A 13,557-nucleotide genomic window follows, 5' to 3' on the forward strand; every position below is an offset into this window, starting at 1 on the left:
TTCTATATTTAAGTGGAGAATTTGCTCCTCAGCTCTGACTTCTCTCAGTACAACCTCCTACCTCCCCCATGAGGAAATCTGGCTCAGGGACACTCTTTGATACTGAATCTATAGGAGACTAGTGAACAGACCACCAGAGCTTCATTTGACAAAGGGAGATACACCTTCTCAATAAGCACAATACTTGCTGAGCAGGCCCCTGCTCTGTGTCATTGTTTGTGGTGGGCATTAAATCAAAGAGGAGAGAACTGGGTAACCCTGAGGTGTCTCATGTTCAGACTGTAAGGCTTAAAGAATTAAATCTACCCTGCAGTCCAGTAATGGCCAGAATATTCTTGTCTGACAAATGGAGTCTACCCTGGATGGTGCAAGGTAAACACTGGTGACATTTTTCTCTTTTCAAAGTCATTTTCTGGACTCCAGGCAACTCAGGGCAGATGATTCCTCATTTCTGCACATTATCTTGAGTTGTTACACTTTCTAGGATTATTGTATATCTTAGGTCATTCAGCGGGAGGTGAGTTTAGCTGTCCTCTTAGCTTCATGGTCATTGGATAGAATCCATTAGAATTTACAAATTCAGAGTGGGTTATTTTTTTTCAGCATATTATGGAGGTACAAATGTTTAGGTTATGTGTGTTGCCTCCCCACCCCCAGTCAGAGCTTCAAGCGTGTCCACCCCCAAGATGGTGCACATTGCACTTGTTATGTATGTATATACACATCCCCTCTTCTCCCCTCCCACATGCCCCACACCCAATAAATGTTATTCCTATATGTGCATTTAGGTGTTGATCAGTGAAACCAATTTGTTGGTGAGTACATGTGGTGCTTATTTTTCCATTCTTGGGATACTTCACTTAGTAGAATGGGTTCCAGCTCTATCCAGGAAAATATAAGAGGTGCTATATCACCGTTGTTTCTTATAGCTTCATAGCGCTCCATGGTATACATATACCACATTTTATTAATCCACTCTTGTATTGATGGGCACTTGAGTTGTTTCCACATCTTTGCAATTGTGGATTGTGCTGCTATAAACATTCTAGTGCAGATGTCTTTTTTTTTTTTTTTTTTTTTTTTTTTTGAGACAGAGTCTCGCTTTGTTGCCCAGGCTAGAGTGAGTGCCGTGGCGTCAGCCTAGCTCACAGCAACCTCAAACTCCTGGGCTCAAGTGATCCTTCTGCCTCAGCCTCCCGGGTAGCTGGGACTACAGGCATGCGCCACCATGCCCGGCTAATTTTTATATATATATCAGTTGGCCAATTAATTTCTTTCTATTTATAGTAGAGACGGGGTCTCGCTCTTGCTCAGGCTGGTTTTGAACTCCTGACCTTGAGCAATCCGCCCGCCTCGGCCTCCCAAGAGCTAGGATTACAGGCGTGAGCCACAGCGCCCGGCCTAGATGTCTTTTTTATAGAATGTCTTTTGTTCTTTTGGTTAGATACCCAGTAATGGGATTGCTGGATCAAATGGTAGATCTACTTGTATCTCTTTAAGGTATCTTTTGTAATTCCCATAATCTAATTCTTTGTATGTTGATTTTTTTTTTTTTTTTTTTTTTTGAGACAGAGTCTCACTCTGTTGCCCGGGCTAGAGTGCCGTGGCATCAGCCTAGCTCACAGCAACCTCAAACTCCTGGGCATAAGCAATCCTTCTGGCTCAGCCTCCTCAGTAGCTGGGACTACAGGCATGCGCCACCATGCCTGGCTAATTTTTTCTGTATATTTTTAGCTGTCCAATTAACTTCTTTTTATTTTTGGTAGAGATGGGGTCTTGCTCTTGCTCAGGCTGGTCTTGAACTCCTGAGCTCAAACGATCCACCTGCCTTGGCCTCCCAGAGTGCTAGGATTACAGGCATGAGCCACCACGCCTGGCCTGTATGTTGAGTTTTGATGAGATTATTGTCTCTAAATTCTGAAGAAGTACCTCCTTAGAGTGTGCAACCTTTCTTCTCTCAAGCTTAAGTAGCATATGCAATCTCCTGTGTGAAGACTTTCAGAGATAGAATCAAACAAGTTACATAGCTAAAGTGTACCACTTACAGCAGTCATTCATACTGTGACATTTTGTACTTAACCACAAAATGGGCAGGCCATGCAAATGTTTTGGGCACTTTTCTGGATGTGTAGCATATTTCCCACACTTGAAATGATCGAATGAAGAGGAAAACACCCCTTTATACCCTAACCTGTCACAGCTTCACAAAGAGATAATGGATGGAAAAATGACAGGGAATCAATTACATTTGATTTTCTCTTCAGGCCATAATAGGCTTTCTCCTGTCTTGCTCTGAAAGGAACAGATTCACCCTGTTTGTGGGAGTAGGTCTTTCTGCAAATCTTAATGAATCTTTGTAAAGGAGCCAGTTGCACCAACAGAGTGCTCTGAAATTCTCAAGGAAAATATTTTTAATCAGGAAGTCTTGCTCAAAGGCGACAGAAGTTCATCATTTAGCAGTGGGAGATGGTCCCACTCACTGCATGAGTCAGGGGGGACTCTGGACTCTCTTTCTAAATTGGCCATTTTTAGCCGTGTGCACCCTGCCTACTTTGCGAATTGCTTGTGAAACTGAGATGAGATAATGTGTTTGAAAGTGTTTTGAAAACTGTAAAATGCTATATACAAATGTCCTTTTGTAAGGACACTGATCTCATTCATGAGGTTGGAGCCCTCATGACCTAATCACCACCTAAAGCTTCCACCTCTTAATACTATTGCATTGGGGACAAACATTCAAACTGGAGCAGCATCCTTCCTAACCAAGATAGTAGTGAAACGGAGAGATCTGTTATGTGTGCCTTGAAAGGCTAAAATTGTGGTGAGAAAAGACACAAAGAAGGTCGGGCACGGTGGCTCACGCCTGTAATCCTAGCACTCTGGGAGGCCAAGGTGGGCAGATTGTTTGAGCTCAGGAGTTCAAGACCAACCCCAGCAAGAGCGAGACCCCGTCTCTACCAAAAATAGAAAAAATTAGCAGGGCATGGTGGCACATGCCTGTAGTCCCAGCTACTTGGGATGCTGAGGTAGGAGGATCGCTTGATCCCAGGAGTTTGAGGTTGCTGTGAGCTAGGATGAGGCCCTGGCACTCTAGCCTACGCAACAGAATGAGACTCTGTCTCAAAAACAAAAAAAAAAAGACACAAAGAAAAATAAGTATTTAAGGACTTGGATTTGACTCCCTTCCAATGCCAATCTTTATAAAATTTATGTATATGGAATGTGCAACCCCTAAACATACATGTAGTCATCTCTTACCTACTATATTAGCAGAATGGTACTAATAGACTTGGTTGATCTTTTAAGATTCAGTTAAGTTAAAAATCGTCAAATGAAAGGGTGTAAAGGAAAAGCCTTATAAATTAAAATGTCAGATAAGTATTTTATGCTGAAATTTATAATAAAAATCAAGACTCAGATAATATAGTTCTAGTAATTTTACTCTTAAAAATTTAGGAGCTAATGGTGATTGGATCTGATTCTTTTTTTTCCCCATTAAAAAACAAATGTATCAGAGTCATCCCATGACATGTCTGACAGAATCTTTTCTTCATCAGCATCAGTTGTTTGATCTTTGTCTAATTTGTCTGGTTTCTTGTTTATTCTTTTCTTTTGTTTTACCGCTTATATCTTTGGAGGGTTTGATTTGGTATGTGTAGTCAGGCGATGATAATGTTTATTTATATGTTATGAGATAGAAGAGAGACAGTTGAGAGAATGAGAAATTATAACCTTATTTTCCCTCAGGCACTAAGGCAATGCCTTGTTTTATAAATTTATTTGAAAGTAACATGTAACCAGCCATGGAAAAGTAGGTACAGAAAAACATAAAGCCAACAAAAAATGTGTTCCTACTTAATAGAAAATTGAGTACCATATTTTCTACTTAAGATTGTATCAAAACCACATTTGACTTAATATTGAAACATAAATATGTAACATAAAAATATATTCTTAAAATTACATCTATAGATGTGGATGTGTCAAGCATATATGTCATGGTAACCATTCACTATTATTTGAGATGCCTCAAGTTTTAAAATTATAATAAATGTTTCAATAACATGCTGATAATCTTAATACATATCCTAAGGGAGATAAATACCCAGAAGTGAAATTACTGGCCCAAAAAGTACAAACATTTTAAAGCTTTTGATATATATTGCCAAGCTGCTTGCTTGCTTATGTATGTATTTGTTTATTTTTTGACATAGGGTCTCATTCTATCACCAGGCTGCCAGGCCGGAGTGCAGTGGTGTGATCGATCATAGCTCACTGCAGCCTCAAACTCCTGGGCTCAAGCCATCTTCCTGCCTTCCCCTCCTGAGGAGCTGCTTTTTTAGAGGGATGAATTAATGTTAACTTCCAACAGAAATGTACAAAGGGGCTTCTTTTGCACACTGGATGTTTTCATTTAAAAATATTTGCCACTTTGTTTATGGTTTGCCATTTAACAGTTCTTCCTATAGGTTTAAGTGTGTCCATTTTTGCTATACATTTCTATTTCTTATTTATAGAAAACATCCCTTTACGTAGAAGATCAGATTTTCATATTATCAATTAGATTTTCATGTTGATTTCTTATCAAGTTTTATTAGCCCTGTGACTCAAATTTTTGACCAAAAAAGTGTACAAATACATAGCTTGCCTTTATTTGGGTTATATCCTTATAATTTTCTTTCTAATTTATTTTATTGCTTCTAAGCTTAGAAAGTCATCCCCTAACCACTGGAGAAAAATTAAGTAGAGCTATGTTCTAACATAATATGATGTCCAAGTTATACTGTTAAGGGAAAAAAGTTATGGAAAACAATGTTTAATTTGGATCCCATTTCCCTTTATCTCTCTCTCATATATATATATATATATATATATATATATATATATATATATATATACACACACATACATACCTATTATTCAAAAAACTATTGAGTCAGGTTCAGTGGCTCATGTATGTAATTTTAGCACATTTCAAGGCTGAGGCGGGAGGATCACTTGAGGCCAGGAGTTCAAGACCAGACTAAGCAACATAGTGAGACTTATCTTTACAAAAACAGAAAAATTAGCTGGGCATTGTAGCCCATGGTAGCTACTCGGGAGGCTGAGACAGGAGGATCGCTTGAGCCCAGGAGTTTGAGGTTGCAGTGGGCTATGATGTCACTGTACTCTCTCGGGCAACAGAGTGAGACCCTGTCTCAAAACAATAAAAACTATTGAAAAAACACAAGTATATACATTTGTTTATTCACTAATTATTTTTTATTGTCTCTACTGTAGCAGAGATACAGCATTGAACAAGACAGACAAAATCAGAGCCCTTATGGAACTTTATTGGGGGTGCCAACAATTAAAAAAACACCCACCAAGTGATATATATATAATGGCAGGGAGTGGTAAGTGTTGTGAATGTAGATAGAGCAGGGTACAGGATAGAGAGTGGGTTGCTTTTGAGTCAGTGGTCAGAGTAGATTTCTAAAGTGGCATTAGAGCATAAGTATTGAATGAAGTGGCTAGTACAATCTTTTATTTATTTTATATAAAAATATGGATAGGAAAACATGTGGAAGAACATTTATCAAAGTTCTGTGTTGACTTTCTCAGTGAATATTATCAATGGCTATTATGTTACCCAGGTCCAAGCTATTAATAGCCAAGTAGCCTATCCTAGACTTCTCTTTTACTTCCCATGTCTAGTTAATCATGACATTTTTTGCCACCTATGTAGTTCTCAAATTTATTTTCTCCCTGCCTTGTCATCTGGTAGGCCCTTGTCACTTTTTAAAAATATATGTTAATTCATTTTTATGTAGCAAATAAGATACGTAAAACAAGAGAGCCAACTTGATGGGGCTTCTACTGGCCAAATCAGGGACAATTTCAACAAGAAAATTAAGATTGATAGCAATGGACTATTAAATAGGAACCTATGAGTTTATATAAATAAATTAATGAAAAAATGAGAAAGAAGGAAAAGTCTTCCTTATAGATAGAATTCTAGTTAACAAACATAGGAAGAATGAGAGAATTGGAAAAAAATCACAGTTTGGCAGCCATTGTGGCAAAAACTGATTCAGACAAAAGTCATCAATGGATGGTAACCCTGGTGGGTGAAAGCATGATGAGTCCGTATATGGTCTCAGATGTTACCCCGTATGGGGTACTTACTACAAATAGAAAAATGGTAAGTGTGGTTTATAGAGAGGCAGGAACTTGTTAGAAATGCAAATTCTCAGGCCTCTACACAGACCGGCTGAATCAGAAACTCAGGGAGTGGGGCCCAGCAATTTGTTTTCACAGGCCCTCCAGGTGATTCTGATGTACTTTTAGGTCTGAGAACCACTACTCTAGAGAAACTTTGCAACATGAACCAGGGCACACGGTGAAGGATGTTTATAACAGCACTGCACCTAAAAGCCCCAAACTGGAATCATTTGAAATGTTAGTCCATAGTAGGGAAGATAAGTAGATTGTGGCAGTTAGTACAGTGGGAGTATTTTATGGTTTGGGGTTAAAGGCATGGACTGTGGGAGGCTGGCTGCTTGTGTCTGAATCCCAGCTCTAGCGGACAGTAGCTGTGTGTCCTTGGGTAAGTTACTTGAGCTCTCTAAGCCTGTTCCCTCACCTATAAAATGAGCAGAAAAATCTCAACAACTTCATAGGGTTACTGTGAGGCTTAAATGATTACATAAAGTAATTATAAGTGTGCCTGGTACATAACTATTAAAGGACAATCTATGCATAATGTATTGTGATGCTTTCAGGAAAAACATTGTAGGTTCATTTTATAAAAGTGATGATCTGCCCGTATATTTTGCATATAACAAAATGATTAAGCAGTGTAAGGTAAATGTGACAAAGGCTTTGGAGGCCCAACTGTTGGCATTGCCTCTGTGAACTCATCTTCACGTGTGTAAAAATACCTGTATAGGATTGTGAAGAAAACTGATGAAATGTATATGCCTGCATCCATCATGTTTGATACCTAAGAATTCATTAATAAATGTGTTCTCTTTCCTTTCCTAATGGCCCTTCCATTTCTTTCAACATTTCTTGGACCCTTCATCCCAAAATTCCTGTGCTCTCTTGGTGGTATTCTCAGAAACTACTGCCAGACCTAAGGTGCAAACTGGCTTCCTGGACTACAAGATTTGGCTTTTTCCATGAATCAAGGTCAAAGAGTCAGTGTCTTCTACAGCTATGCCCAAGGGGGACAGATTTGGGCCTACAACTAGGACAGGATTGTAATCCTGATACTTCAAGCCTTTTAGCTTTAGTATGTAAAAATGCTAAATGCTTAAAAACCTGACAGGCACACAAAGAAATAGGCCCTCCCCAACACACGGTAGAATCCACTTCCTATTCTTCACAAACCCAGGGCCTAGCACCCAGCAGGTCTGTAATATATATTGCTTTGAAACGTTAGGGCGAATATGACCTCAGCAGAGCTTAAACCTCAATTTTCTATGGTAAGTTAATAAACAATACAGGTGAGTTTAGTACACACACAGCTGAAACCACTGGCTGCATTTTATGCTAGTCTAGACCAGCAACCTGCGGACACCGGTTTAGAGAGATTACTAAATTACTTTCCTGTTAACGATAATAATCAGAAGGGACCAGAAATATCAGTGTACGAGACACCGCGCTGCAGCGAAGCGGCTCTCACTCGCGCGATCTGGAAGGGCGGCGAGGCTGGAGCCTCCGGGCGAGAGAAAGGCAGCCTCCTTGTGACGTCAAATCAGCGGACTCTCGTCCCGGCTTCAGGCCGGTTCCGGTTCCCCGGCTTTCCGGGCGCCGAGTGTGTGTGGTGTGTGTGAGCGCGGCGGCGCACTGCGCGTGCTCCGCAGAGGGGACGCAAGGAGGTTGGGTCCGGCTCGCGAAGGAGATGCGTGATTGGCTGACGCCGTGCTGGGGGGTTCCCTGGCCCTTTCGGCAGGGGTAAAACAATAAGAGGGGGCGGCGGCAAAGGGGGCGGGACGTCCGTGGTCCTGGTCGCTCGCCGCAGCGCCTGGCGCCCGGTGGTTGTGAGGGATAACGAGCTCGTGGCTCTCCGGCTTTCGAGGCGTTGGGTTTATCGAGGGAGGGGGAGGCGAGCGAGAAGAATCCGCTGCAGCCGACACCCTCGGCGACTCTCCTGCTGACCTCCGCGCGACGTAGCCGCCGCCGCTGTTGGTTGGAGGTGTGTACGGGGGCCGGGAAGGGACATCGGTGTGGTGGTCGGAAGGGGACATTCCCTTCGCGCTCCGTGGCTCGAGGCAACCGTCCTGGGCGCGAGCCCCGGTGTCCGCGGTGTTGTGGCGGAGACATTGTTCTAGCCGGCTGCTTGCGCTGCCGTGTGTGTGTGAGAAGCCGAGCCTTTCCCCCCAGGTGAGGGACGGGAGGTCTCCTGGGGAGGGAGGTGACCGGCGAGTGTCTAGCAGAGGGAGGGCTCGGAGGGCACAGGTGGGGCTGGGTTGGCTGGGGATGAGGTGGCGAGGTGAGGGGACGCCGCAGCTCCTGGCGGCGCGCCGATGGAAGCCTCACACAGGAAGTGGGGGAGTGGGCTTTCGGGAGAGTGTGTTCGGGGCGGGCGGCCCCCTGGCCTCGTCTCCGACCGCGGTTCTTCATACCGGTTCCTTCGGAGCCAGGAGGCCGTGGCCGCCCCGCCCGTGGGGGAGGGGAACAGAGGCCGTGTCGGCGGAGGCAGAAGCGACGCAGATGCGAAAGTAGCGGCCTCCGGGCACCATTTCTGCGCACGGAAACGGAATCCGGGTTCGAAGGCGTCCGCCGCTCCGCTTATCCAGTGCCTGGTGTTCCGGCGTCTTTGGCCGCCCCCACCCCTCGCCCAGGGTCTGTCCTGGGCGTGTTCGGACCCCGGGGCTGTAATGTGCTCCTGTTTCGTTCCCGTTTTGTGCAGCCCATCCCTTATAGAGCCAGGAAGAGTAAAGATGTTTGAGTGCTTTGGCGAACGGGGTTTGTTTCTTTTCCCCACTTTTTTGGGTCGGGGGACGGAGAGGAACATAAAGCTTCCCTAGACTGTTGGTTGTTGGTCTAATCTGATCGAATTTTCCCTGCGTTTCTAAAAGCAGATTTCTTAAGATGGCCCTATGCCTCTTTACGGCGAAGTAGATTTGCGTCTACAATTTTCCTCATAGATCATTTTTTTTTCCTCCAAAGTATACCTTATTTTTTTTAAACGGATTTTTTGGGCAAGTGCCTTTGCCCTTTTTAAGAAGAAAAGCACGTGCACCTCTAGCTGGACTAGGAAAGTCATTTCCCTTTCCTCCTTACATGATTGTTGTGGTGTTAACTTGGGTTGATATATTGATTTTTTTTTTTTTAGGTTCAATGCTCCATTCCTGGTTCTAGTCCTCCAAACGTTAGCATTGCAAGTACCTGGATCTAGAAAACCATTAACTGCAGTTAAGGGGAGCCCTGTGTGCTAGAGTGTAAGATGATGGCAATTCCTTGTCCAGCTCCATATTTGGCAGCTAATATAGCCTTAGGCATGTGAACAAAGTTTCTAAGTAAACATTTGGCTCTGTTAGTATCCAGTGGTCGTTTTTTATATCCAAGATTGCTGGTCTTGAAAAACTGAAGAAGGTATGATGAGTTTGAACCTCTTATGATTGAATTATGTATTGTATCTTTAGCGATATTACCTTATTTTTCTCTTAAATTTTTAGGATTAGTCATATGTGTTCTTGTGTTATATGGCTTGTAGAGATTAAATCATAATTCTGAAAAATTGTCAAGGGATCGTGGATAATAAGGACCTCGAATGGATTGCTTGCTGTGTAAGAGCTGTTGTGGTTCAGATTGTTGAATATTCAGGGTTAAAATATTAGTAATGGTGAACAAGCATCAAGAAGAGTACAGTGAACCAGAATGCTTGTGAGATGGACTGGGATTGGAAGTAGAAAGTAAAAAAGAAAACAAGTCATTTGGTAATTTTATAATCAGTCTAACTGGCTAACCTAAGTGTTCTGTTAGCAGCTTGGCAGTTGAATTGTCAGCAGGCAACTCCTGGTTTGAAGAAAGTATTGGCATTGTTGGTAGCAGGAAATATTTATCCATGTTTGATTTTTAAGAGATTAAAAATCAAAATTTTTATGTCAGTTACGGAAAAATTATGATATTAATAGTATTTTTAGGTTCTTAGCAGCTTATTCATCTTGTAGAATTTTTGTTGCTTATTACCCATTATCAGGATTGAAAATTTTTTTCCTAGCTTGCTTTAAGAACACTTTTTTCTCCCCTATTTTATGTTGAGTGGGTATGAGGACAGTGAATGACTCCTTTCCAGTGCGGCTTTTGTTTTTTTATTTCTATTTTTATTTATTTATTTTTTTTGAGACAGAGTCTCGCTTTGTTGCCCAGACTGGAGTGATGCCATGGCGTCAGCCTAGCTCACAGCAACCTCAATCTCCTGGACTCAAGCAATCCTGCTGCCTCAGCCTCCCAAGTAGCTGGGACTACAGGCATGTGCCACCATGCCCGGCTAATTTTTTTTTCTACATATATTAGTTGGCCAATTAATTTTTTTCTATTTATAGTAGAGACCAGGTCTCGCTCTTGCTCAGGCTGGTTTCCAACTCCGGACCTCGAGCAATCCGCCCACTTGGGCCTCCTACAGAGCTAGGATTACCAGCGTCATTGCTGCTTCTGAGAGGCACAAATTTAAGGGTGGTTACTTCTGAACTTATATTCAGTAGAATTTAATTGGCAAAGATAACCTAGTTACTCTCCACTGGTTTAATACTTGTTTAATACTTGATAGAATAAATTGGTTTTTCTCCCCTGGCCTGGCTTCAGAAGCAGTAGAATCAACTTCTGGACTGCTGTTTCAGCTTATTTTTATCTTCTAATTTTTAGGTATTTTTGCCCTATTTTGATACCATAGGCATAATGGTTATATTCCTTTGCTTTTTACAATTCCTAACAGTTTCAAATAAAGTTGATTTTTAAAACTCATTTTGTATATTCTTGATTCATTGGCTGCTCTTCCAAAGCTGTTGTTCTTGGCCAATGAAAACATCACTGGAGGCAGAAAACCTGATTTCAGATCCTCTTACAACTCTGAGGGACCTTGAAATCCTTTCCTTAGGCTCTCATTAAATATCAGTTTCCTTTTCTGTAAGTGAAGCTAAAGCCTATCTATTTCAAGGAACATACAGGTTACTTGTTAAACTTTATAGCATGATATAAGTACATGTTTTTTATGTTTGTGGGATAGCAGTCCCTGTTTCTTAATCCTTCCTCACTTCTAATAGTTTCTCAGTGTCAAAACTTGCCTCCTTACCTTTGCAGCCTGAGAAAAGAAGAGGCTTAATCCATAACTTCCTTTTGTTATTTACCTACCACTGTGATTCTTAGATCTTGTCTGTGAAGCTTTCATCGTATGGGTCTGCTGCACTGCTCTAAAAAGGTATAGTGCTGCTTTGATTGCTAAAGTCACTTTAAACAAGGACCATCTAGAATTTGGAGAAGTTCAAGTATTATAATAATACGGAGATAGCAGTTGAAAGAGAGTATAGTCTATGACTCAATGAAAATCTGCCTGGGCCTAACCAATGTGAGCCCAGCTATGAGTGAGAAGCTCCAGAGGGGAGAAAGAGGGTTAAGTAACCTACAGTGGATATAAGCTGTGTATCATCACAGGCGTATCCCATGGTAACAGTGTCTGGTACAGAGAGGACTGTGTTCTGTTACTAGAAATCTTATTCTTTTTGTATGGAGTAAGATACAGTATGTGTAACTTCTCAGGGATGTTTGATTCTTTTCTATTTCTAGATGTAATTTTGCTTTGGTTTCCTGACTTTTTAAAAATAAGATGACATAGTTTCTTCTTGGCATTCTCCATTTTGGCCATTTCCCCCAAAAATTGAAATAGACACCAAATTGACATGAAATTTCATGCCAGTAATTTGCAGTGAGTGAATTTTTGTTTTTATTTGTTTGTGAGACAATCTCAGTGTGTTGCCTGGGCTAGAGTGCCATGGTATCAGCCTAGCTTACAGCAACCTCAAACTCCTGGGGTCAAGCGATCCTTCTGCCTCAGCCTCCCAAAAATGAGTGAATTTTTGATTTTGCATATTGGTCTTCTATGTAGTATTGATGGCCAGATGTTTGATATTAAGTTAAAATTAGATTTTCTGATTTTTCTGTAGATTTAGCCATTTTATCACTGTATGGCTAATGGAGAATTCTCTTTAATAAGAAGATGAACAGATGCCATTTCAGGGATTCCTGAGAATGACGGAATACAAAATTATTTTGCTTGGATTACCTTTTCTTCTCTCTTGTAATCTGCTCTGATTATTTTGCTATCTGTAGTGGATTTAAAAATTAATTTCAGCTGGGCACTATGGTTCATGCCTGTAATCCTAGCACTTTGGGAGAACCAGGTAGGAGCATAGAGGCCAGGAATTTGAGACCAGCCTGAGCAACACAGTGAGACTCTGTCTCTGCAGAAGAAAAAAATTAGTCGGGCACAGTGTCTCACACCTGTGTGTAGTCCTAGCTATTTGGGAGGCTGGGGCAGGAGGATCGCTTGAGCCCAGGAGTTTGAGATTATAGTGAGCTATGATTGTGCCACTGCACTCCAGCCTGGGTGACAGAAAAAATTAATCTCATTCTGTTCTTGTCCTAATGCATACATTGCCTTTACATTATTGAAATTATAATTATATAATTGTGAATTGTATACTATTTTTCCATGTTTTGTTCTTTTATAGTCTTTGACAATATTTTAGTGACTGCATATGAACCATCAAACTGATGTCTCACAGTTTACCTCTTGGAAACATTAAAGTTGGAGGAGAGTGCTTCTTAGGACTAAGTTTTTCTTTCTTTCTTTTTTTTTTTAAGACAGAGTTCTCACTTTGTTGCCTAGGCTAGAGTGAGTGCCATGGAGTCAGCCTAGCTCACTGCATTCTCAAACTCCTGGGCTCAAGCAATCCTTCTGCCTCAGCCTCCCGAGTAGCTGGGACGACAGGCATGCGCCACCATGCCCGGCTAATTTTTTCTATATATATTTTTAGTTGTCCAATTAATTTCTTTCTATTTTTAGTAGAGACAGGGTCTCGCTCTTGCTCAGGCTGGTTTTGAACTCCTGACCTTGAGGGATCTTCCCACTTTGGCCTCCCAGAGTGCTACGATTACAGGTGTGAGCCACCAGGTGTGAGCCACCGCACCTGGCCAGGACTACGTTTTTCTCTCTTTCCTTTCTTCTTTTTTTTTCCCCTTACAGTTGGGGTCTCACTCTGTTGCCCAGGCTGGAGTGCCATGATCACAGATCATAGCGCACTGTAACCTTGAATTCCTGGACTAAGGTGATTCTCTTGCCTCAGCCTCCCTAGTAGCTAGGACTATAGGTGCACACAACCATGTTTGGCTATTTTTTTTTTCCTTTTTAGTATTTTTTTGTAGAGGTGGGGTCTTGCTATGTTGCCCAGCCTGGTATTGAACTCCTGGTCTCAAGCAGTCCTCCCTCCTCATCCTCCCAAACTGTTGGGGTTACAAGCATGAGCCACCAAGCCCTGCCCCAAGTTTTTCTTCATTACTCTTTATCTA

At 41.8% G+C, this 13,557-nt stretch overlaps 1 protein-coding gene across 10 annotated transcripts in view; it reads left to right on the plus strand.

Moving 5' to 3' along the window:
- G3BP2 (G3BP stress granule assembly factor 2) overlaps positions 1–13,557 on the plus strand; it is a 77,812-nt gene that overhangs the window by 36,757 nt on the left and 27,498 nt on the right. For 3 of the 10 annotated variants that reach the window (XM_075997835.1, XM_012744487.2, XM_012744515.2), the window contains exon 1: positions 7,966–8,182. The exons of 1 other annotated variant lie outside the window; for it this stretch is intronic. Coding sequence is in view for 2 of the 9 variants with exons in the window: in XM_075997833.1 (XP_075853948.1) it covers positions 11,384–11,410 (27 nt within the window). In the remaining 7 variants the exon portion in view is untranslated. 6 more of the 10 variants (XM_012744492.2, XM_075997839.1, XM_075997833.1 and 3 more) reach the window with 5 other exon arrangements.

Source organism: Microcebus murinus, chromosome 26 (genome assembly GCF_040939455.1).
Source record: "Microcebus murinus isolate Inina chromosome 26, M.murinus_Inina_mat1.0, whole genome shotgun sequence".
Classification (NCBI taxonomy): domain Eukaryota; kingdom Metazoa; phylum Chordata; class Mammalia; order Primates; family Cheirogaleidae; genus Microcebus; species Microcebus murinus.